Raw genomic sequence first — 26,684 nt, 5'->3', positions numbered from 1 at the left:
GCATTTTAGAGAAGTCTCTCTGGCAGCTGTGGAGGCAGAGGCGGCAGTTGGGAGGGTGTTACAGGGAAAGTGACGGTACCTGTGTAAAGGCAGTGCAGTAGGGGCTGTGAGAACAGGTGGATTTAAAAAAAAGGTGGGGGGGGGGGAAGCAGAGTGGACAGAACGTGGGGACAGATTAGATGTGGAGCATGGTAGAGAGGAAAGGGTCAAGGATGACTCTTGAGCACCTGGCCTTACATGGCTGTCATAACTGAAATAGGGAAACAGAGGTCATTTCGGGAGGGAGGATGATGGGCTTAGTTGAATTAAAAAAAAGTTTTTTTAAATGTTTTATTTATTTTTGAAGGAGAGAGAGAGCATGAGCGGGGGAAGGGCAGAGCAAGAGGGAGACACAGAATCTGAAGCAGGCTCCAGGCTCTAAGCTGTCAGCACAGAGCCCAATGCGGGGCTCAAGCTCAAAAGCCATGAGATCATGACCTGGGCCAAATTCGACACTTAACTGACTGAGCCACCCAGGCGCCCCTGGACTTAGCCAAATTTAAAGAAATTTAATACTGTTTCTTGTCAGAGAGTCCTGATACCCAGAACCAAGAGACCGTACTAAGTAAATAGGACAGCGTTCTGATCACAAGCCTTCCTGAGAGGAAGTGAATGGTAAAGAGCCACTCTTGCCAGAGAATGTGCCAGAGAATATTTGAAATGGTAGCTGAGTCCCCAAGACCTGTTTTCGTTGAGGTCCCACAACATGGGATGGAGGTTTGATCCCATTTCTGTCACTGGGACAAAAATCACCCCTGACTTTTCTCCTGGATGAAGTTCAGCTGTGAAAACAACCATGTACTACTGCCTAGATCCTCCCATTTAAAACCAAAGAAAGAAACAACAAAGCCTGTGGTTGAAGTGTCTTTATCTTCATCATTTTTACTAGCAGGAGCCTGAACTCCACTCTGCCCCTAAATTCCAGCCATGCAGCTAGGAGTCCTGAATTACTCTTCTTTGAGATGAAGATGATCCGTCAGCACAGGCCAGCCGTGTTATTAGCAACGTGATTGGGAACATGGTCAGCACAGATCCCTGAGCAGAAGGCAAGGTGGCATGGTCACGTGGGGGAGACGTTGAGTATTCCTCTAGAGGTGCGCCCTAAAATGAGTGTTCCCCAGACTATTGCTGAATCTTAATGACCGCACAAGTAGCAATAACTTGAATGTGTATAATACTTTTATATTTCCCAGAATGCTCGCACAAGCTTTATTATAGTTGAGCCTCAGAACATTCCAATGAGCTATTTTAACATAGTGACTAAAACCCTGATCCCTGAAGCCAGACGACCTGGCTCTCGCAAGTTAAATAACTTCTAGCCACCTCACTTTGTGCAGCAGTAAAACCGGGATAATAATACACTACCTGTCTCATCAGGTTATTGGGAGTAGTAATTGAATAGTAAAATATTTAAGTGGTTCCCGGCACAGAGAAAGAGCTTAATATTCAAACATTATTAGTTTTAGGCAGATATTATTATCCCCTGGCTATGAGTGAGAAAATGGAGGCACCAAAGGTCAAGTGGTTTGATGGGGGGTGAGTTTTCTGTCAGAGCCTAGGTTCCTGACTCCTGGAGGCAGTGAGGAGGCCGGAAGGGGCCCAGCAGGGTTGCTGCAAGCAAATGGTGAGGTGGGAGGGGGAGGCTCTGTTAAACTATATTTAGAGGAAAAAAAACCCTATAAATTGCATCGCACACAGGGTGACGTAACAGTTTGCACCAGATGAGAAGTGAAAAAATGTGAATGACTTTGCAAATTAAGTAGCTCCTGAGAGACTAGTATGTTATTGAAACAAAACCCCTCAAAAGACCTGTTGTCCCTCCCACAGTGAATTCCGCAGCTAGAAGTTGGTAGGGTTTGGTTTTTTGGTTTTGTTTTTTCGTTTTTTTTGAAGAGGTCTGCCTGGCAGAGAAATGGTTGTTTGGTATAGCCAACTTTCCCTTGTTGCCTTCAGTTACTCACATCCCTTTTAACTGCAGTTTTAAATCCAAATTTCCATCACTTAAATGTAGAAGCATTTTAAAAAATCAAATACCATCCAAATATGTACCATTTGGGCCAGGAGTGACGGATGAGATTGCTCAGTAACTTCTATATCACAGCATGGCCATACGTGCTAACACATCACCTTATGGCCCGGCAAATAGCTTTCAGAAACCAGAGTGCCACGAAATGTGCCCTGGTTCTTCCCACCGAATCCTCCCTGCATCACTCCCGGACATTTCCGTCTCCTTCTATTCTTCCTTCTACCCTGAAGCCCACGGTACACATCAGCTCCTGCACAGAGAGGCTGTGGTTCTGCCCGGCGTCTGGGTCTTTGAAAACCCAAACAGGCTGTGCAGAGGACAGACTGAGAGGATTAGGCTGCCGAGCCTGATCTCCCATTGCTGTTCCGCTGTGTCACTTCTTTGCCTGCTGCCCGCCCACTGGACCAGGCCTGCCTGGGGGCTGCCCTTTCGGCACTACTGACCGGCGTAGGAGCCCCGAGCTGAGTCCAGAAGAAACTCCGCCCAACACGTGAGGACGGATGTATCCTTCCTGGTCTCTGCTCATTCACACATTCAGAGTCTCCTGTCCCTTCAAATACCAGCTTCTGAGGCCATGATGAGGGTTTGTTTTTTAATGATATCAGATAAACTATCAACAAAAGTGCTTTTGAGTTCCAGAAGTGATGACACAGTATTAGTTTCAAAAGAAGTCCTAGTGAGAGGAATGAAAAACGCAAGGTCGTTACCTTCTTTTCCATCTCCTAGTTCTGTTTCAAGACTTTTCTAGAAACTATACTTCTCAAGACAAGAGGCTGAAATGGATCCCACATTTGAATAATCAGAGAGGCTGGAGTATAGAAATGCTGCGTAGTCATCTGCCCCTTTGGATTTGGTGTGACTGTGAGAAGGTATCGTCCGGTGACGGAGCGGTGAGCCTAGGGAATGCAGGCAGCAAGATGAAAACCTCCTGGCCTGACTTCATAGAGATGTCAGAGTCTCTCACTGTCTACCTGAAAAGCAGCTGTAATGACATTTGACTTCTCTGAACCTTGTCTGGTGGGAATGCTGGAAGCTGTAACAGCAGGCAGGGTTTATTTTTCCTACTGCTTTCCATCCGTCTCCTTGCTGTTCTCTTCGTAAGAACGGATAACACCACGCAGGATCGTCACCCCCTGCTGGGCGTGTCTCTGGAGCTGCCTCGCAGGCTGGGTAGCAGGCAAATACCAGAAATGCCAGCCACAATTGGTGGGGGTTTTCTGGAAAATCTATTTTCTAGGAGAACATAAGGAATACTAAACAATATTCTCTGCCACCTGCATTTTTTCTGGGTTTAGACTCCTCAGTTGGGGAGTGATATAGACTGTACGGGTTTTTCCTCTACTGAAAGTATCCTTGCATTGACTTTGTCTTAACTACATAGCTTGAGGAAAGCCAAAGATTATAACCTATGACGAGGCAGTGCAGCAGATGAGAATTGTGTTAGTCACTGTTTAGCCTTTGGGCTTTGGCGAGTCGAGAAGACAAGTTGTCACCGTGAAGGCCAAAACGTAGACATTTCAAGGACACTCTGAACCTTAGATTGGAAGACAGAGTACCTCTGATGGTGCAGCTCCAAGATGAGCACAACATGGAGAAATATTTCCCCATTTCATTGTAATTGTTGTATTTTCTGGTGATGAAGAAATAGTACCAAAAATCCTCAGGACCCTTCAGTTCTGTTAGTCAAAATTATTTCTATTTTTCCCCCTTTCCTTCCTTTAAAAATGAAGATTTTACTCTAACATCAAAATTGTGATCCTTTCTTACCAAGTTTCCAATTGAAGCCACATGGCTTGATTTTATATATATATATATATATATATATATATATATATATGCATAAAACAATTTTTTTTTTGAGCTGGAACTGTTTTAGTGGTAAAGAAATAGGTTTTAACCAAAAAAAGATTATGTCCTTTTTCCATCTGGCTACCTTAGGCTAAGAGAAAAACAAAAGACTAATTTAAAAATCATGAAGTTTAATTTCTCTTGTAGCAAACTAGTAGACATTTAGTATAAGTGTAATCAAACTGGAAACCACTAAGACCTTTACTTCATTCCTTCAGTTAAATATATTGGATACTTGTGTAACTGTTTCATATGCATAGACATTTGCAATAAAAATGGCAAATTATATAACTCAGGCAAGTGGAGATAGTGGAGCACGATGGAAAGATCACACGGCTGACTTCTGATAAAGGTCTCGGTTGAATATTTATGATGACTGTACAAGGCTAGTTCCTGAATCAAGCTGACTTGAGTTCAAGGCAGCCCCGCTTGATGGTATGTGTGTCTTGGGCCATCACCTCACCGGAGTCTGTTTCTTCACCTGCTGTATATGTATGATTGTTGGGAAGACTAAATGAGATAATCCATGTAGAGTTTATTGCACAGTGTCTGGCACATAGTAACTGCTCTGTTGAATGGTAACTATCTTCAATACTCCACTCAGCTCTCTGACCTTGGGTAAGTCCCTTCGTTCCTTTAACTCTTGGCTTCTCTATTTGTAAAACAAGAAATCTATACCCTACCTGCCTGTGGTATCGTTATGAGGACCAAAAGAGAGCATATCTTGAAAAGCCTTATAAAAGTGAGTAAATGGGGCATCTGGGTGGCTCAGTCGGTTGAGGTCCGACTTGGGCTCAGGTCATGATCTCACGGTTTGTGGATTTGAGCCTCGCATCGCACTTTGAGCTGACAGCGGGTAGTCTTTGGAGTCTCCTGCTTTGGAGTCTGTCTCCCTCTCTTGCTGCCCCTCACCTGCTCATGTGCACTCTCTCTCTCAAAAAATTGAACTAAAAAAAATAAATAATAATAAAATAAAAGTGAGTTGACAAGCCAGTTGGGAAAACTGAGCTGTACAGAGCATGACTCAATTGGGAAACATTACAAGGCGATGATGTGTAGTCAAGTGTTGGCCTGTGAAGACTGAATAGGCTCAAAGAAAGGCAGTTGTAGACATTCAGGGAAAGGAAAGAATATTGTGGTGTCATGTTGAGAGGCAGTCCAGACAGAGTAGGGGACCTTCAGCTTAGCCTTGAAAAGACAGGATGTGCCTGGGAGAAATGAATCCTCTTTCCATTGACAATTCCGCTGGCTAACGTTTGCTGTGTGTCTCCTCTGGGGTTACAGGCCGAGCTCATTGGAAGCCTCACCCACAAGCTTGAGACCCTGCAGGAAGCGAAAGGGAGTCTGCTGATGGACATCAAGCTCAATAATGCCTTGGGGGAAGAGGTGGAGGCTTTGATCAGTGAGCTCTGCAAGCCGAATGAGTTTGACAAGTACAAGATGTTCATCGGGGACTTGGACAAGGTGGTAAACCTGCTGCTCTCCCTCTCAGGGCGCCTGGCCCGTGTGGAAAACGTCCTTAGCGGCCTCGGTGAAGATGCCAGTAATGAAGAAAGGGTAGGTGGACTAGCGATTTAGTTCAACGGCTTTTCCCTCTGAACCCACGCACATAGGTGCAATTGAACATGACCCCTTCTCTGGAGAAGATTATGATCTCTGGGGCAGGGAGGGCGGTCCAATGTATAGATTACCGGGAAACACCAAAGAAGTCATCTTGCATGCCAAGAGGTAATGCTGGCTCTTCAGGCACAGGGAATACTTAGGAAAGTAAAAACACAGGTACCAGAGTTTTCTTTCCTAACCTTCTTTCCTAGGAAAAGGAAGAGACAGAAGCATGGTGGGAGGGTGACATTAGAAAGGGAGAGAGGGACAAAAAGAAAAAAAAAAACCTGCTGGGGCTGAGGAGAGTTCCCACGTGGGAACGTGGACTCAAGCTCCGGGGAATCTGTGAGCGAGGGTCTGCAGGCACTTGGGGACGATGTACCCAGGTGTCTCCACTGCGCCCTCTACTGGAAGAAAGAGGACAGGTAGTAACAGCGGTAGCAACACTGGATAACATTCAAGTCCTTTCCTCTTTGCCCAGCACTGGGCTCGCTGGATCCTCACAACAAGCCAGCAAGTGATGGAACCAGGATCTGAGGGGTCCTGCTGCAGACCCCAAGTTTTATTCTCTATGATGAACATAATTCCAGAGCTGCATAGCACTCTTCACCTACTCATCAGTACAGCAACTATTTGCTGGGATGCACGAGGCTCATGAACAAAGCAGACAGATCCCTGCCTTCAGGGACCCTATCAAGACAAATCAGACAGTAAACATACCTGTAACTATTGTACACAGATATTTATGCTAGAAGGTGATGAGCACTGTAGCCACTAAGAGACTCCTTTGCTTTCTGGCTCCTCCTATCTATAGCTCTTTCTTTCGGGGCTATCAGGGATTTCCCAGTTATTTCTCCTAATGTATTAAGTTAAAAGGGAAGATGTCATTTTTTGAAATAGAAAAGGTCTAGGTGGTATTCTGAATGTGCTTGGGCATCCAAAAACTTTCTGCAGCTCCTGTCCCCTTCCGGTGAGTGCCCTCCTCATGCAAATGTGCTGAGTCTTTGCTTCCTCATCTAGAAATCGTCTGGAAGTGCCTGCCTCAAAAGTATCATCCTTTCCTCCTTCCCTCCGCTCAGCAAACAAGCACCTACCAAATGTCTGGTGCTGCACATTCTGGGGATGAGCACCAGCCAAAACACAGGCCCCGCCCTCAAGGAACTCACCGTGTAGCGAGGAAAACCAGTATGGAAGCAGCAAGTGCATCCACAATGCGGCAGCACAGCGACAGACTCAGCCACGAAACGCTTCTCAGGTGGTGGGGGGAGGCCAGGAAAGACTTGGCACAGGTGACACTTGACCAGGGTATAGAAGAATTTCTTAATTCTACGTGGAGGGCTTCACCATTTAGAAGCAGTGTCATGGACAAAGTCAAGAACGACCATGGCATGTTCAAGAACCATACATGGTTGCTTGGTTTTTAAAAATCGTGGATTCCAGGAAATATGAAAAAAAAAGTGTACAGTCAGGAAATTGACAGGAAATAGAGGGCTCATTCAAAAGGGATAAACAATGTTCAGTGAAGGTATGGGAAGGGGGCTTCCCTGTCCCCCTAAGGTTAGCATCACTTGGAGGAGGAAGAGAGCCCTTATCAGAATTCTGTGTCTGTCCTACAGCCCTGAGGCCATGGTGAGCAAATGTAGTCCCCACTACCTGGCAAGGAAGGAGCCAGGGATAGATGCCCCAGGCTCTTCCTCCTGCTCCCTCCCTCCAGTCTCCTGCCCATGACACCCATGGATCAAGCCCAGAGGGAGAGGACACCAGTTGATGCAGCCTTCACCATTCAGCTTCCTTAGGCCCAGGGCATGGCTGAGAAAAGTGGATCTAGAGGCACAAGCAGTATCCAGCACAGAAAATAGTCACAGAGACCTTGTGGGTCACACTTTACAGACTTAGGAATTTAGCCTGGAGGCCAGGAAGAGCCACAAACTAATTTCATCACCTAATTAGCCTGGAGAGTGGTGGGGCTTAGGCTAAGAGTCTACCAAGAAGGAGTCAGGCCATTCACTTAGGCAACTACCACAGGGGTACAGACTAGGGAGTGAGAGAATGAGTTTGAAATAGTAAGGCAAGCTGGACGAGAGGTAGGGCAGAGCGGAAGCTAACTTTAAGTTTCCTGTTTGGCCGCTGGGATGGATGCCACAGGTCTGTGAGAGAAGGAACAGTGAAGCAGTTTTCATTAGGGGAAGAGGAGTTGTTCCAGAATGGAACTCCGCTCAACGTTTAAATGTACACACCCTCGAATACAGATGTGTGCTTGCTCACATGCATAATACATCCATACTCATTTTTATCATGATCAGTCTTCATTAAGAAACCTAGTATAGGGGCGCCTGGGTGGCGCAGTCGGTTAAGCGTCCGACTTCAGCCAGGTCACGATCTCGCGGTCCGTGAGTTCGAGCCCCGCGTCGGGCTCTGGGCTAATGGCTCAGAGCCTGGAGCCTGTTTCCGATTCTGTGTCTCCCTCTCTCTCTGCCCCTCCCCCGTTCATGCTCTGTCTCTCTCTGTCCCAAAAATAAATAAACTTTGAAAAAAAAAAATTTAAAAAAAAAAAAAAAAAAAAAAAAAAAAAAAAAAAAAAAGAAACCTAGTATAATAGAAATTTGAAGGAAGAAGTGGTTCAACAAATGCAGAATGTAGAATGGTCACCAGTGGGGCGAAGGGGAATATATGTAAGGCTTCAACTGAATCTCTAGTTTTTGCTTTTAATCTGAAGCAAATATGATAAATGCCCCTGTTAAGAATTGGCATGGCTAATGATGGGCACACAGGTATTAATCTCTCTCTATTCCTCATGTTTAAAATACTTGCTAATTTTTTAAAGGTGAGAAAGAGGTTTTCACTTTTTCTTTACAGCATTTTGAAAGGTGTCTTCATTCAAATTCAGTCCCTAAAGGTATTTAAGGTGTTTTGGTTTTTTTTTAAATTCCAGTTAACATGCAGTATAATGTTAGTTCCAGGTGTACAATATAGTGATTCAGCACCTCCAAACATCATCCTGTGCTCGCCACAGGAAGTGCACTCCTGTATCCCCATCCTCTATTTAACCCGCCCCTCCACCCACCTCCCCAGTTTGCTGTCTATATTTAAGAGTCTCTTTTTTGGTTTGCCTCTTTCTCTTTTTTCCCTGTGCTCGTTTGCTTTGTTTCTTAAATTCCACATACGAACAGAATCATATGGTATTTGTCTTTCTCTGACGTATTTCCCTTAGCATCATACTGTCTAGCTTTGTCCATGTCATTGCAAATGGCAAGATTTCATTCTTTTTGATGGCTAATACTCCATAGTATATATAGCACATCTTCCTTATCCATTCGTCTATTGATGGACACTTGTGCTGCTTCCATAATTTGGCTATCATAGATAACGCTGCTATAAACATTGGGGTGCATGTGTCCCTAAGGGCTTTTTAAAAAATTTTTTTTTCCAAATTTTTATTTAAATTCTAGTTAGTTAACATGCAGTATAATATTGGTTTCAGGAGAAGAATTTAGTGATTCATCACTTACTTACAACACCCAGTGCTCCTCACAAGTTCCCTCGTTAATGCCCATCATCACCCATCTAGCCCATCCCCCACCCACCTCTCTCCATCAACCCTCAGTTTGTTCTCTATCATTAAGAATCTCTTATGGTTTGTTTCCCTCTGTTTTTCCCCCCTTCCCATATGTTCATCTGTATTGTCTCCTAAAACTCCACATGAGTGAAAGCATATGGTATATGTCTTTCTCTGATTGACCTACTTCGCTTAGCATCATACACTCTAGCTGCATCCACGTCGTTGCAAATGGCAAGATTTCATTAAAGATTTTTCGGGGCGCCTGGGTGGCACAGTCGGTTAAGCGTCCAACTTCAGCCAGGTCACGATCTCGCGGTCCGTGAGTTCGAGCCCCGCGTCAGGCTCTGGGCTGATGGCTCAGAGCCTGGAGCCTGTTTCCGATTCTGTGTCTCCCTCTCTCTCTGCCCCTCCCCCGTTCATGCTCTGTCTCTCTCTGTCCCAAAAAAAAATGAACATTGAAAAAAAAATTAAAAAAAAAAAAGATTTTTAAGCAATCTCTACACCCAATGTGGAGCTCTAACTCGTAACCCCGAGATCAAGAGTTACATACTCCACTGAGTGAGCCAGCCAGGCCCTTCACCTAAGGGGTTTTTGTTGTTGTTGTTGTTGTTGTTTTAGATGTGTTTTTCTTATTAGGGGAAGGAAGCCATGAAAATGGAGATATTTGTAAGATAAACCTAAAACTTTGTACTTTCCCCCTGGGCATTATTTTGTAAGATCTGACATGCTAGTTCAAGGGAAGATAAGGCACATGGCCTGTGAGCCTTTCATAAGCCTGCATAGCCAATTTATATTGAAATAAAATTACAGATCTACCTTGTAATTAGATTTTCATTTTAATATTTCTCAATGACTTTGGCCTGAAAAATTTAAATGATTAAACATAAAATGAAAAAAAAAATGATTCATTATATGTCAACATGATGAGTAAAAAGCCATGTTAAAGATTTTTATAAAGTAAATTAGCCTACACATGCTATCTTACCATTGGGTTTGTGTAAGAAACGCTCAGAATATGAAACCACCATCATCGTTAAACAGAACTTCTCTCATAGTAGATTCAAAGGCATAAAAATTGGTAACAGATTTCTTTCGATATGGAAAATCTGATGTTCCCATGGTTTGTGGATCAGAGCAGAGGTTCTCAAACTTCAGCTGTGGAACAATCGCCTGGAAGGCTTATTAAACCACAGATTTCTGGGCCCCAGCTCCCAAGCTGTGGATTCAGTAGATCAAACAGCCCCTGAAAATTTGCATTTCTAACAAGTTCCCAGGAGATGTGCCACTGCTGGTCCACACTTTGAGAACCGCTATCAATGTAAATACTTGTACCGTGAAGATTGGCCTTTCTTTCCCCCCTTTCAGTTAACTTTTTTTAATGTTTATTTGAGAGAGAGAGAGAGAGAGAGAGAACAAGGGGGTGGGGAGGGGCAGACAGGGAGACACAGAATCGGAAGCAGGCTCCAGGCTCTGAGCTGTCAGCACAGAGCCTGATGTGGGGCTTGAACCCACAAACCGTGAGATCATGACCTGAGCCAAAGTTGGATGCTTAACCGACTGAGCCACCCAGGTGCACCATGCCCCCTTTAGTTTTTTATCATGATAAACTACATATAACCTAAAATTTGCCGCCTTAACCATTTTAAAGTATTCCATTTAAAGTATTTTAAAGTATGTGAAGTATGTTCTTCACATTGTTGTGCAACAGATCTCTAGAACTTTTTCTTCTTGTAAAATTGAAACTTTATATCCATTAAACGAGTCCATATACACCCCTTCCCCCCAGCTCCTGGCAACCACCATTCTACTTTGTATCTCTATGTTTTTGATTACTCATATAGATACATGCAACCTCTAAATACTTCATGTGAGTGGAATCACTGATTGTCCTTTTAAATCTAGAAGCCTAGGGGCGCCTGGGTGGCGCAGTCGGTTAAGCGTCCGACTTCAGCCAGGTCACGATCTCGCGGTCCGGGAGTTCGAGCCCCGCGTCAGGCTCTGGGCTGATGGCTCGGAGCCTGGAGCCTGTTTCCGATTCTGTGTCTCCCTCTCTCTCTGCCCCTCCCCCGTTCATGCTCTGTCTCTCTCTGTCCCAAAATAAATAAACGTTGAAAAAAAAAAAAAACCTTTAAAAAATAAATCTAGAAGCCTAGAGCCGAGCTTTTACCCCAGCCAGTTTAATGTAATCTCTCTTAAAGCTGCCACATAATTTGACAAGTTAGAGAACTATATACATGCAACAGAAGGGTAATAAGCTGATTTTCCAAAAAGTAAGCCTCCTTACTCTAGAGCAACAGTTGAAATACACTCTTGGAGATTTCACAGTCCTGTAAAAGGTGTTTTTGCAGTTTCCTTCCTTGCCCTTGCCCTTGCCCTCTGCTGATCTCTTGGTTTTGCCCTGGCAGAGCTCCCTCAACGAGAAGAGGAAGGTCCTGGCTGGGCAGCACGAGGATGCCCGGGAGCTCAAGGAGAACCTGGATCGGAGGGAGCGTGTAGTGCTGGACATCCTGGCCAACTACCTGTCAGAGGAGCAGCTCCAGGATTACCAGCATTTCGTGAAAATGAAGTCAACACTCCTCATTGAGCAGCGAAAGCTGGACGACAAGATCAAGCTAGGCCAGGAACAAGTCAAGTGTCTGCTGGAGAGCCTCCCGTCTGATTTCATTCCCAAGGCAGGGGCCTTGGTTCTGCCCCCAAACCTTGAGAGTGAAACGGCTCCTGTTGGGGGGTGTACTTTAAGTGGTATTTTTCCAACATTAACCTCCCCACTTTAACCTCTTCTAAAACACCCAACCAAAAGATCACCCTTTCTCTCAACACTATTTAATCTGAAAAATGTTTCAGTACAAACCACCATTTAAACTCTATGGGTTATTGGGGTTTTTCTGGATGAAAGGAAAACAAACAAACAAACTATCCAGGAAAAAGCCTGTTTCTTCCTTCTCACCCTACATGATTGATCTGAGAGCTTGAATGCTGCTGGGAACTTACTCCTTTCTATGATCACTTTCTAGTAGAAGGAAAATTAATGAAACTGTGAGAACCGATGGGAGGGCGTTCGATTTAGTTTTTAACAGGCTGAGGCAACATAATGAGTGTCACCCTCAGGAATGTATTCACAGTGGCCTTCCTTGCTTGTGGGTGGTATATCTTGACAACAGGTATAAGAACTCATTAATGAAGGATCTGCAACATAAAGCCTTAAAGAGAAACACCCACAGAAGAAAACTGTAAAACCTTGAACATTGTCGTTATTTATATTTTTTAAAATGAGAAAGATCATTATGTTTGTGTGCTAACCACTTATTTGATTCTGTTTTGTGGTGGACATAGGCAGTTATGTTTGAGCTTTGTACTTTGTGAAAACCTTAATGAAATGAAGAATTCCAAAGATAATCACATTGAGCGTGGAGACTTTTTTCTTAAGCCCTTGGCTTGTCTGCCTGATTTGTACCTTTCTCGTTTGTGTTAGAATGGGTACGGGGGAATCCCAGTTTCTGCTGACAGTCATCGCTGCTTCACTTCCACAACCAACGGGAACACCACCTTCCCCGGGAAGGAGGTTTTGTGCCACATGGCTGTCACATCATTTCCTAGTGCTTCACGGCACGATCGCTGGGGCGGGGAGACAGAGCTAAATTTTACCAACAAGGACGACAGCTAATCTGTGTAAGAGGAAAGTCAGCAACCAAATCAATTCCACTGAAGTCATGCAGTGCTTCTGCAGGGGATTTGGGCTAAATGTAGCCTACATTAAGAGATCTATTCTTAGGCTGTTTTAATGATGCTTTTTAAAAAGTTTTCCTAAATTCTTAAGCCTATCAACCACCATCAAAAACTGTCTCAATATCCAAAGAGTGATTTTGCACTATCCATTTGGAATTTGGACGGGGCATCTGAAGACTGTGATTTTGCTTCAAAGTTACGACTTTTTGGAGGGTACTCTAGAGCCCAAGTTATATTCAAACAGAGCGGGAGGTGACAGGAGGCGAGGACCAGCGGCCAGGCTGTGCTACTGGCTGCCGGAGATGGCCTAGTACTTTGAGCAGGTGGTGCAACCTAGGCTTTTAGGGTTTTTTTTGTTGTTGTTTCACATGTGCTTGACCCGTGGCTAGTGGCCAGTTCTGCTCATTTGAGCGGCAAGTACTAGAGAGAATTGGGAGAAAATTTGTTCGAGAGACCAAATGCCCTCTTCTGTCCTAGACATTTTAATTACTTAATGAAATGTATCTCCTGGTTTTAAGAACTTCACAACTATAGTTTTGGTCCCCAATATAGATGTCTTTTGAAGAGCTTGAACGAACAGGCCACCCAGAAGTTTCTTGTGAGCCATCAACACCAAAGCCAAAGCTTTCCTTTTTTGGAGGCTATACGCTGACTCCATCAGTACAGTAAGAGAGCACCTCTGTTTCCCAGGAATGTCATCAAAGCTTCTCTCTTACATCCAGAGTTCCCATTTCCCAGGGACTCCGTGGAACCAGTGACAGTGTTCAGCAGCCACACCTCATGGTTCTTTTGAGGTAGAGAAATACAGTGCATCTGACATTTCCTCAGACTTAGGCCAACACAGGAGCCCCAAATCAACTCGTTGGTAATTAGCTGTGTCTTGCTGATACTGAGTGGCTCCCTGCATTAGACCAGGTGGAAGCCAGCCAGTAAATGTCTTCAGCTGCTCTTAGTCAAATTCCTCAAGGGGATTCTGGGGGCTCCCAGTTCCTAACACTCTCCAAAATTATTCCTCTGAAGGATTTGACTGGATACATTTTGCACATTGTCTTTTTTCAATCACTTTTCTGATCTATACATGTCAAAATAAGTGGCCTTCAGAGTAACAGATGCTTGTCATGACATAAACACCTGAAAGCATAGGACCTGCCAGGATATCACTCCCTCCTCTGCTACACTGAACAGTTGTCTGTTGTTACATGAAATGAGGGAGGTTTTACATGCAACTCTGAAAATGAATTCTCAGGTGGGTGTGATCCCTACTGTAGCAAAACTTGACCCTTGCTTGGTGAGAAGAGACCACTGACTTCACCATTATTAACTTTCAAATACCTTTAGGCCCAACAGTAAGCCTGTTCTCTATCCCTTTCCTATTTTCCATTCTCTTCCCACTATTAAAAACAATCCTCTACAGTGGAGGCCATCCTTTTTCCTCCCAGCAATATCCTCAGCCAAGATCATGAGCAAATCAGTTGTAAGCATGTTGTTGGTCAAGACTTCAAGGATGTTTGTTCAGTCGGTACTGTGGACGTGATCATTTCTGAAATGCCATGTCCCGTGAGAAGTGGTGGATGTGAGGTGGCCTCACAATAATCCAAATGCTGATATTCAAGAAACCTGTGAAGTTCTAAGAAAGGACGAGGTCTTGTGACAACTGGGAGGTCTCCCAACTTCCTGGGCCACTTGAGAAGTTCTGGGCATGTTGCTACATGCTGGCTGACTCAGGGCTTTCTCCTGCTGTTTTGTTTCTTGTGGTGGCTGCTTAACCCCAAAGAATGCAGGGAGGTTCCATAGTGAAAGTGTCTGAGTTTTTCCAAGAGACACTGTAGAAACCAAAACTTTTTCCTCCTCTCCAGGAGAACATTTTAGGTTCTGTTTTGCACAACTGATTTCCAAACTTGAAGATTAGCAAGCGTGGGTCAACCCCTAAGAATCAGAAGCTATCTGTTGAAGTGAGGGCCTTTGAGGCATACAAGAGAGAACCCAGCCTGCGACATCCCAGTTTTCCTATTATTCCACTGTTAATATCTGATCTAAAATCACTTCTGAGTGTAAAAGATCACAGTTGTTCCTAATATGAGCACTACCTTAAGTTTATATTTTATTCAAGCATCTTTTACCAAGATAGTGGGTGTTTTGGGTTTTTTTCTCGATACTGGGAAACCATGGGCTTTTTATTCTTTTATTGTTCCAAGTGCCTTTAATTTTCCATGTTACTGGCTTTATTCTGTTGGGTTGAAATTATTTTTTGTTTCTTTAGAAGAGCACAAGTCTTATGCACCTTATTACTGGCAAGAAAAAGGGAGAACTTTCAGCCTTAAGTAACTTCTCCATCTCTGGCAAAGTATAAAATGATCAGACAAACGTGAAGGTGCCCTTCTACACAGAAATAGTATATTGGGGACAAGATATTCATTGTTGCCTTAACTCGGTGATGAAGAATGGGATAGAATGATAAAGACCGTTTTAAAATCAGAAAGGAACACATGAACGGTTTGGGGTTTTTTTTTAATTCTTATTTCTAAATAAAAACCTCACCTTTCTTCTGGAAGCTCATTCAGACACCAGCTAATGCATGGTTTCTCAAAAATACCATGCATGAGAATCATGGGAGTGCTTGTTAAAAATGCCCATCGTTGGGGTGCCTGGGTGGCTCAGCTGGTTAAGCATCCAGCTTTGGCTCTGTTCACGATCTCACAGTTTGTGGGTTTGAGCCCCAAATCAGGCTCCGGGCTGTGTGGAGCCTGCTTGGGATTCTCTTTCCTTCTCTCTCTGTCCCTCCCCTACTTGTGCTTTCTCTCTCAAAAATAAATACATAAACTTAAAAAAAAAATGCCCATTGTTGAGACACCACCAAGGGGGCTAGGAATCTGCATCTCTAAGTTCCCTGGGTTATCCTGATATACTTCACTGTTTGAGGGCCACTGATACCAATCATTGTACAGTCTTTATTAATATCACAGAAAGACTAACATGAATTTATGTAATAACTCATTATGAGTTAATATTGTCCCATTTTTGTGCAATCCCCAGGTTATGATATGGGTGTTTTTCCCTGCTCACTTTCTCCCAGATCTGCTTTAAATTTGAACAAGCTAAGCACATCTTGAGGCTCAACTGCACTATTTTTCCTCAAAAGGAATCAACCTGTCACACAATGTCAGTAATCTGAAGTTCTGCCATGAGATCTGCACTAACCTGAAATCATGACTGACCTTTTCAGCGGGGACCTTACTTAGATTTCTGTTGCCCCATCCCAAGTCTCAGGTACACAGGAGTTAGAATTTCTCTCAGCATGGATTGGACAGTCTAGCTTAGGACACAAAAATGTCAAATTTCCAAACCCTAAAATCAGAATTAGGTAAGAAAAAAGCTGCAAATGAAGAAACCGGCTCATTTATTCCTACTTCATTCTATAAATTCCTCTCTAATATTCTATCAGTGGAAAAACAACTCTGTTTCTTGCTAAAACATCAGTATTGCCACCCCTTGACACAGCAGGTTGAACAGGGTAAGTTTAATATAAAGAATTACTTAATTCTGATGAGTGCCTATAGGATATAAGGAAATTTGATACCCTGAGCTAAGGGAGAGTACCTAAGGAAAGACAATCTGGGAAAGGGTCCCCTTCCCCAAGGCTTGGGTTCAGACCTCACTGGAGAACTTAGTGCACCCTCAGCAGAAGAATGTGTTGGTTTACCCAGGCCAGAGCTGGTCTGCAATCCCTGGGCAAGCAGGAAGCAACCCTCCAGCACACAAGCTGGGTACAGTCTGTCAGCAGCCAATGGCAAGGATGTTCACAAGCAGTGGGGACCTGCGGGGGGCGGGGGGGGCAGCCTCTCAGTGGAAACCATCTGAGTCACAGGTGATCTGCATGGTGGAGCAGGTGTTGGCAGAATCACCGATGCAAAGCATGAATCCTTCAGGGAACAGGCTTCTCATCCACAGGGCCGGGAGATGGCTATCGCCTGTTAAGGCTGCAAGGTCATCAAGACAATCCATGGTTGGGGCAGAACTCCATCAGATGTCCCATACACACACTACTCATTCACCAGCCAAATCAGCAGGACAGTTCTTTTCTTCCCTCCTGCTCCTCCAGTGCCCTCGGCTGAGAAAGCCTAACATCACAGTCACCGTAATGGAGATCGAAGCGATCTGTCCACTACTGCAGAACATACATTCAAGAGTAGACATGGAGCGAAGACGCAGTAAGGTGATAATTGACACGGATTTCTCCTTCTGGATTATCACCCTAGCGTCATCTTCTGGCATCATAAAGAATTCTGTAGTTGTTAATTCTTTAAGAACTACTTCCATGACAACAAAGAAAAACTACTGACTTCAGACCTCTTGAAGGAGAAGGGATCAGAAGGAAAGCAAGTTCTCAAACGAGCTTCCTACGCCCATATTCCTCAAAGTGCCTAAAGCAACAGATTTAGACTTAGGCCTATTTAGGAACATACATAACTTCTGTATCTGTTCATCTCTGCCTTGCTCTGCTTCCATGTCCCTCTACGTCTCCTGGTGTGTCCAGGGGGGAAAGCCTCTGTCTCTGCGTGTGCTTTGCTCCACCTCACCCTCTACACGTGTCATCGTCCTGCCCGTCCACTCCCAAAGGGAGTCCAATTATATCCTTTCTTTCTTTTTCTTTCTGGTGACTTACAAAGGATCGAGTGGGAATGAGTAAAGAACTAACGCAAAGACCTGTGAGTAAAGTTAAAAACACGCATTTTTTTCATTTTCAAGAAAAAAAATCCAAGCTAAAAAAAAAAAAAGATACCTAAAGAAATATTTTGCAATATGTTTAAATGTGTATAAGAATGAAAGAGAGTAAAGTCCCTTCCTAATTAGAACAGAATACAGGATTTGACTATATTATGTGACAACAGGAGCTGAGTTGATAAGAAGGAACAAGCCAGCAAAGAGGGGTCAGAGCACTGGAATGAGAATTTAAAATACCAATCTTCCTTTCTGACACTTAAAAGAAAAAAAAAAAAAAGAACACAGATCCATGTGGTATCACATGGATTTATTAAAGGGCAAGAAGGGGCGCCTGGGTGGCTCAGTTGGTTGGGCAGCAGACTTCGGCTCAGGTCATGATCTCACGGTCCATGAGTTCCAGCCCCGCGTCAAGCTCTGTGCTGACAGCTCAGAGCCTGGAGCCTGTTTCGGATTCTGTGTCTCCCTCTCTCTGACCCTCCCCCGTTCATGCTCTGTCTCTCTCTGTCTCAAAAATAAATAAACGTTAAAAAAAATTTAAAAAATAAATAAATAAATAAAATTTAAATAAATAAATAAATAAATAAATAAAGGGCAAGAAGACAGTCTGATGTCCATCCAGGACTAGGATTCTATGCCAATAGACAGGTAGAAAAGGAACTTCAGCTTAGGATAGAAACACATTTTCAAAGTTTACTCCAGAAGCATAATAATGAAGTTAATAATAAACTCAGTTTAATAATGTATCACTGAATGTGTTTTGATGTTATTATGTAAAACTCCAAAGAAACTTCCCCCTAATCAAGGAATAATTTTTTTAAGTTTACTTATTTTGAGAGAGACATGGACAGTGTGAGTGTGGGAGGGTGAGAGAGAGGAGACAGGGAATCCCAAGCAGGCTCCGCACTGCCAACACAGAGCCCAACGTAGGGCTTGAACCCATGAAATCGTGAGATCATGACCTGAGCTGAAACCAAGAGTCAGACGCTCAACTGACTGAGCCACCCAGGTGCCCCCAAGGATAATCATTTTAATCTGAGTTTAAAACCCTGAGCAGTCATATATTGTCGCGTTGAGAATGCAACTCCTCTTATTCCTCCATTTTTCCTTCTTTTAAAAATGGATTCCTTGACCTTTTCTACAAATCTTACTGAAGACTTGTTTTTGAATACATTTTGAAAATGATATAACAGGGTTTAAGAACAAATTGTAGGGTGCCTGGGTGACTCAGTTGGTTGAACGTCTGGCTCTTGATTTCAGCTCAGGCCATGATCCCAGGGTGGCGGAATCAAGCCCCACGTTGGGCTCTGTGCTGAGCGTGGAGCCTGCTTGGGATTCTCTCACTTTCCCTCTGGCCCTCTCCCCTGCTCGTGTGCTCTTTCTCTCTCAAAAAAAAAAAAAAAAAAAAAAAGTAAACAAAATAAAATAATAAAATAAAAAATAAAAATGTGCTTCCACAGGTAGATAAAATAATAAAATAAAATAAAAAAATAAAAATGTGCCTCCACAGGTAGATAAGAGAGTAGCATCTTTGAAGGGCACAGTGGGAAACGTGCATGCTCATCATCACTCTGGATACTTAAGTTTGCACACTGGCCCAGCTAATTTTGAAGATATAGGAGTTGCCTGCTAAGAAAAGTAGAACCACAGCTCTTCAGATCAAATTGATCATAAGTCAGTGGGAGGTAGCTTACAAAAAGTCTTCTGTCCATAATGCATAAATGCAAATATGCATGACACATGAATACAAATCAGCAATAAAAACAATCCAAGTTTTTAAAGCTTGGCAAAAGAAGTAGACATTTCACAAAGGAAGATATATTGTTGGTCAAGAAGTACATGAAAAGGTGAGGAACATATTTAAATCATCAGAGAAATATAAATTCAAACCACAAAAGATCCCATTACCCACTCGCGAGAACGACTAAACTCAAGTGTTGGTGGGTCTGTGGAGCAAATGAGGTTCTTATGCTTTGCCGGTGAGTGTGTAACACACTAGAAAACTGGTAGGTTTTTACAAAATTATACATATATTTACTCTACAGTGTAGCAACTCCCTTTTTTTTCTTTTTGAGAGAAAGGGTACAAGTGAGTGAGGGACAGAGAGAGAGAGAATCCTGGGAGAGGGGGAGAGGAAGAGGAGGAGAGGGAGAAAGGAAGAGGAGGAGAGGGAGAGAGGAGGAGAGGGAGAGAGGAGGAGAGGGAGAGAGGAGGAGAGGGAGAGAGGAGGAGAGGGAGAGAGGAGGAGAGGGAGAAAGGAAGAGGAGGAGAGGGAGAAAGGAAGAGGAGGAGAGGGAGAGAGGAGGAGAGGGAGAGAGGAGGAGAGGGAGAAGCAGGGCTCACACAAAACAGGGCTCCAGCTCACTCGATGTGGGACCTCACTAATCATGAGATCATGAACTCACTAATCATGAGATCATGACCTGAGCTGAAGTCAGATGTTTAATGACTGAGCCACCCAGGCGCCCCAGTAATTCCACTTTTAGATAATTACTCTGGAGAAATGAATATATCTCCATAAAAAGACTTGTAGAAGAATGTTAATAGAAGCTTGAATCACAATAGTCAAAAAACTCAAAACAGCTCAAATCTCCATCAACAGGTTAACAAATTACCATTAGCAGTACATTAATACAGTGAAATAGTATTCATCAGTAAAAAACAACTATTGGGACGTCTGGGCAGCTCAGTCAGCTGAGCATCTAACACTTGATTTCTGCTGAGGCCATGATCTCACCGTTTATGGGATTGAGCCCTGCATTGGGTTCTGCGCTAACAGTGTGGAGCCCGCTTGGGATTCTCTCTCTCTTCTCTCTCTCTCTGCCCCTCCCATGCTTGAATGTGCATGCGTTCTCTCTCCCTCTCCCTCTCTTTCAAAATAAATAAACTTAAGGGGCACCTGGGTGGCTCAGTTGGTTAAGCATCTGACTTCAGCTCAGGTCATGATCTCGCAGTTCGTGGGTTCAAGCCCTGCATCAGGCTCTGTGCTGACAACTCAGAGCCTGGAGCCTGCTTCAGATTCTGTCTCCCTCACTCTCTGTCCCTCCCCCACTCGCATTCTGTCTCTCTGTCTCTCAAAAATAAATAAACATTTAAAAAAATTTTTTAAATAAATAAACTTAAAAAAAATAGAAAGTAGGGGCATCTGGGTGGCTCAGTAGATTCAGCATCTGATTTCAGCTCAGGTCATGATCTCATGGTTTGTGGGTTTGGGCCCCTCATCAGTCTCTGTGCTGACAGCTCAGAGCCTGGAGCCTGCTTCAGATTCTGTCTCCCTCTCTCTCTCTGCCCCTTCCCCACTCGTGCCCTGTTTCTCTGTCTCTCAAAAATAAACATTAAAAAAATTTGTTTTAATAAAAATAAATAAATAAATAAATACAAAGTAAAAAACAATTATTGATATACATGTAACAACGTCAATGAAAACCATTACGTTAATTAATCAAAAGAAGTTACAAAAAGTTCGTACCGTATGATTCCACATATCAATTTCTAGAACTGGCAAAACTAATCTATAATGATAGAAATGAGAAAGTGGTTGCCTGGGAATGGGGGGAAGCTAACTGACTGAAATGGAATGCAAGAGAACCTTCTAGAATGATGGAAATAATCTGTTGTATCTTCCTTTCAGTGGTAGTTACATGAGTATATAAAAATTGTCAAAATTCATCAAAATGAACATTTAAGACCTATGTATTATATTGGCTGTGGGCTATACCTCAACTTTAAAAAACAGTGGAGAAACAAGTGAGAAACTAAGGCAAATTAATTATCTGTTATTGACTAAATGGGTAACTGGGTTTTATCCTTCATGCAGTTATTAGAGATCCTGAAGACAGACACTCCCAGGAATTTTTATCATAGCTAGGTGTAGTTTAAGCTGCTGTAACAAAGCGATTTTTAAAAAGAAATACAGAGTGTGGTTCAAGATGATGACATAGAGGCTTCAGGCTCACTTCCTCCCATGGACACACTGAACCACACCTACATATGGAACAATTCCCTCGAGGTGGGGGGGGAGGGTGGAAATCCAGAAACTAGCTGAACTACTCCTATACGTCAGGTAAATGAGAAATGGCGGGGTGGGGGACCCATATCAGAACAGGTAGGAGAGGATAAGACACAATCTCACAAAACTCCACCCCAGGTATAACAACACACAAGCAGGAGGGAACCCACAACTCCCAGCTTCTCCTTGAGGAGTGAAAAGATTTGAACACATATCTGTCACCCCAACTTTTAAGATTTCCAACTAAGAGACAGCCCCCAAAACATCCAGCTCTGAAAGACAATGGGGCTTTCATACACAAGCCCCACAAGGGTATCGCAAACTAAGAAACTGTTCTTCATGGATTCACACAGACTCACTGCACCTATTTCCCCAGGACCCAGTGCAGGGGCAGAAGACTGAAAAACAGGTCTTTCTGTGAAAGAGGCCTATTTGCACATCTTAAAAGCTGTGGCCTGAAGGCCAGGTTGTAGGTTCGAGCCCCATATTGGGTGCAGAAATTACTTAAAAATAAAATCTTAAAAAAAAGTCAACAGATACATGAAAAGGTGCTCAACATCACAAATCATCAGGGAAATGCAAATCAAAATGACAAAAAAGTACTACCTCACACCTGTTAGAATGTCCATGTATCAAAAAGACAAGAAAACAACAAGTGTTGGTGAGGATGTGGAAGAAAGAGAACCCTTGTGCATTGTTGGTGGGAATGTAAATTAGTACAATCACTATGGAAAATAATATGGAGGTTTCTCAAAAAGTTAAAAATAGAACTACCACATGATTCAGCAATTCTACTTCTGGGTATTTATGTGAAGTAAACAAAATCACTATCTCAAAAAGATACCAGCATTCCCATGTTCATGCAACATTATTTACAATAGCCAAGAGATGGAAACCACCCAAGTGTCCATCAATAGATGAGTGGGTGAATGAGGTGGGTGAAATGGGTGAACGTTTCCAGAAAATACAAACTTTCAGTTATAAGATAAATAGGTCCTAGGGATACAATGCAGAGGGTTGACTGTAGTTAACAGGGCAACATTGTGACTAGATTGCATTATGTATTCCAAAGTTGCTAGGAAAATAGATCTTAAGAGTTCTCATCACAAGACAAAAAATTACAACTCAACATGAAAAGAAAAAAAAAAGCACACACACACACACAATTAATCCAGTTAAAAGAGGGCAGAAAACATGAATAGACATTTCTCCAAAGAAGACATACAGATGGCCAACAGACACATGAATAGACGCTAAACATCACTCATCATCAGGGAAATGCAAATCAAAACCACAGTGAGATATCACCTCACACCTGTCAGAATGGCTAAAATCAAAAGCTCAAGAAACAACAAATGTTGGTAAAGATTTGGAGAAAAAGGAACACTCCTGCACTGTTGGTGGGAATGCAAACTGCTGCAGCCACTGTGGAAGATAGTATGGAGGTTCCTCAAAAAATTAAAAACAGAACCTCCCTACAATCCAGTAACTGCACTACTGGGTATTTACCCAAAGAATATGATAACACTAATTCAAACGGATATATATAGCACTATGTTTATTGCAGCGTTATTTACAAGAGCCAAATTATGGAAGCAGCCCATGTGTCCATCAATAGATGTATAAATAAAAAAGATGTAGTGTATATATACAATGGAATATTATTTGGCCGTAAAAAGAATGAAATCTTGTCATTTGCAACAATATGGATGGATCTAGACAGTATAATGCTAAACGAAACAAGACAGAGAAAGACAAATACCATAAGATTTCACTCATATGTGAAATTTAAAAAACAAATGAACAAAGGGTAAAAAAAAGAGACAAACCAAAAAAAGACTCTTAACTCTAGAGAACAAACAGATGGCTACCAGAGGTGGGAAGGGGGATGGGTGAAATAGGTGAAGGGGATTAAGAGCACACTTATCATGATGAACACTACTAATGTATGGAATTGGTGAATCACTACATTGTACACCCAAAATGAATATCACACTGTATGTTAACTACACTGGAATTAAAATAAAATAAAAATTAGGGACACCTGGGTGGCACAGTCTGTTAGGTGTCTCACTCTTGATTTCAGTTCAGGTCATGATCTCATGTTTCGTGGGTTCAAGCTCCACGTTGGGGTCCTTGCTGACAGTGGGGAGCCTGCTTGGGATTCTCTCTCTCCCTCTCTCTCTGCCCTTCCCCTATTCTCTCTCTCAAATAAACTCAAAAAAAAAAAAAAAAAAAGAAAAGAAAAAGAAAAGAAAAATTAAAAGAAAAAACCAGTGTTTTAAAAATAATATTTTCAACTGTATTTGAGTCAGCAAAATAATTAGAAATCTATATATAAAAGAGATAGAAAACTCTAATTCTAAATTGTTGCATAATTCTAAATTGTTAATGCCAGAAGTCTCCAGTAGAGAGAAAGAACTGTAATACTTACTGTGGTCTATACAGCTTTAAAATGTACTCAAAATATTCCTACTTTTAGGGGTGTCTGGGTGGCTCAGTCGGTTAAGTGTCCTACTTCGGCTCAGGTCATGATCTCGTGATTCGTGAGTTTGAGCCCTGTGTTGGGCTCTGTGCTGACAGCTCAGAGCCTGGAGCCTGTTTCCGATTCTGTGTCTCCCTCTCTCTGCTCCTCCCCCACTCATACTCTGTCTCTATCTCAAAAACAAATAAAACATTTTTAAAAATATTCCCACTTTTATTTAATTTTTTCATCTATTATTCTATTTGGATGCCTGCATAGGGAAAGTGTGTAGAGCACAAATACCATGTAACTTAAGAATTATCTGTATTTTTCTGTGATATAATAGCATTTTCAAACATTAGGTTCTACTCCTTCTTATTACTGAATGAATCAAGAACACAGTATGTGCTTGTGGCAGACATTCAGTGACTATCTTAGTCACTGCCTCCTTACAGTTTGCTGGCAGTTTGAGTGTCAATTTCCCATCACAGGACAGGGAATAAACACAGATCAGTTTCTGTCATTAATGATAATCCTTTTCTCATTGCTAGCAATTGGTTTAGACTGCTCATAGGACCCAATTCTAGATAGATAAACAAAAGATGTATCTGACAAATTATTTCTGGAAAAGATTTCCTCAAAGATTCAAGAAACCATGCAGGGTGAAATGGAATCTTAATCTTTTTTGGATACCTCCTTGTCTGGATGTAATGTCTCATTATGTCTTTGAAAAATGAATTACAACTTAAGTTCAGGTAAGAAGGCTACTCCTGCCACTAGGGCTTCAGCAGGTGGTAGATACATGCTTCCAGAAGCAAAGCGCCATTGATGGCATCCAAACCTATGCCTGGCTTCTGATAACCATCATGACACCAGGAAGAAAGCTTAGAGCAGTTCCACACACCAGCCCACCAGAGACTATCAGCATCCTGCTTCCTTGGCTCCACCAGCTCCTGAAATGCTCTCAGTGCTGTCAAACTCTGCTGACACTGGTCTCCATTTGCACCGTACTCCAAGACCTCCTTGAGCCAGGCAATTGCCTCTCCTGTCTCTGGATGGTCCATTCCATCCTCAGCACCGTGACAATCTGGGAGAAGTGCTAGATGAAATTCTGCTATCCTTTAGCTTTTCCTACAGAGTTCCTATCAGACTGAGATCAGCCAGACCCTGACCTCATCACAGCCCCCCAGGGCAATGGGGATCATGGCAGATTCACTGCAAAGAGGTACAAATCTATTGTCAAGCACAAGACAGCTTTCTACTCCCTCTATCTTCCTGTACTGCTGCCATGTATGTGGCGTGCACGGACAAAGAGAAAGAACATGCCAATGCCAATAAGATCCTGAGATGGGGGAGTTCTTTCAGATTCAGGATGATTATCTTGATCTCTTTGGGGACCCAGTGTGACAGGTAAGATTGGCACTGACATCCAGGACAACAAATGCAGCTGGCTGATAGTTTAGTGTCCGCAGCGGGCCTCTCCAGAACAGCACCGGGTCCTTCAGGAGAATTATGGCCGAGGATGTACCCCGGGTGAAGGCACTATATGAGGAGCTGAACCTGCCAGTTGTGTTCACACAGTGTGAAGACAGCTAAAGCCACTCTATGAGCCTCATCGAGCAGTAGGCCATGCCCCCACCTCTAGCCATCTTCCTGGGGCTAGCACACAAGATCTATAAGAGGAAAAAGTGACCTAGAGATTGTGAGGGGTGGGAGAGGGAGGCTCTCAGTAAACTATCTAAACTTCAAAAAAAAAAAAAAAAAAAGAACCTGGTACCTGAATGTTGTTACTGAGCCACTGAACCAACCAGTCTTGTAGCCATTCTGCCTCTGGACTATTGTTTTTTTTTGTAAAGGACACCTCTGGACTATTTCTTTTGTGAAGGACTAAATTTATCTTTAAGACAGTTGATTTAGGGTGCTCTGTTAGTAATAATGGAAGGCACAAATTTCAATTTTTGTAGGAGTTATGTAATTCAGATGTAGACTTTAAGTAGATCATTTATTTTGATGTATTGATATAGAGATCTGTTTTCTGTACATTTTGACATACATAGTTTGAACATGATAAATCAGCAAGAAACAAATGGGTATACTTTCTTAAATTGCTATATCACTGACTTAAGAAATTAACTTTTGAACCTGATATAATGGCAGTATACCTCCCTTTTTATAATGCTTAACATAAATTCTGTTGAGTTAATTTAATTTACATTATTATTCATGAATCATTGCTACTATGCTAGTTGACAATATTTGGTATGACGTAAGGGTATACTTTTATTTGCATTCAAATTATTGCCTGGTAGGCTCTATTATTAAATAATTTACCCCCTTACTACTGAGCTGAAATGTCAATTTTTTCATGTATTAAAAACACCCATGGCTCCCATTAAAAATAAATGAACAAAAATAAAAATATAATAACCATAAATACCTTGGAATAAACCTAACCAAAGAGGTGAAAAACCTATACACTGAAAACTATAGAAACCTTATAAAAGAAATTGAAGAAGGCACACACACATAAAAATGGGAAAATATTCCATGCTCATGGAATGGAATAATATTGTTAAAATGTTGATACTACCCAAAGCAATCTACATATTCAATGCAATCTCTATCAAAATGACACCAGCATTCTTCACAAAGCTAGAACAATCTTAAAATTAGAATGGAACCAGAAAAGACC

The 26,684-nt window shown here is 42.5% G+C and overlaps 1 protein-coding gene and 1 pseudogene across 1 annotated transcript in view; both read left to right on the top strand.

Moving 5' to 3' along the window:
- Positions 1 to 12,470, top strand: part of SHROOM3 (shroom family member 3) — a 213,520-nt gene extending 201,050 nt beyond the window's left edge. The window contains exons 10-11 of the mRNA XM_043556387.1: positions 5,198 to 5,470; positions 11,480 to 12,470. Coding sequence (XP_043412322.1) covers positions 5,198 to 5,470; positions 11,480 to 11,848 — 642 coding nt within the window. The 3' untranslated portion in view covers positions 11,849 to 12,470. The remainder of the gene's footprint in view (positions 1 to 5,197; positions 5,471 to 11,479) is intronic.
- Positions 12,471 to 16,938: 4,468 nt separating this feature from the next.
- Positions 16,939 to 25,684, top strand: LOC122469226 (annotated as a pseudogene).
- The last annotated feature ends 1,000 nt before the right edge of the window (positions 25,685 to 26,684 follow it).

Source organism: Prionailurus bengalensis, chromosome B1 (genome assembly GCF_016509475.1).
Source record: "Prionailurus bengalensis isolate Pbe53 chromosome B1, Fcat_Pben_1.1_paternal_pri, whole genome shotgun sequence".
NCBI classification, from domain to species: domain Eukaryota; kingdom Metazoa; phylum Chordata; class Mammalia; order Carnivora; family Felidae; genus Prionailurus; species Prionailurus bengalensis.
This window is presented reverse-complemented; position numbering and strand designations above follow the sequence as displayed.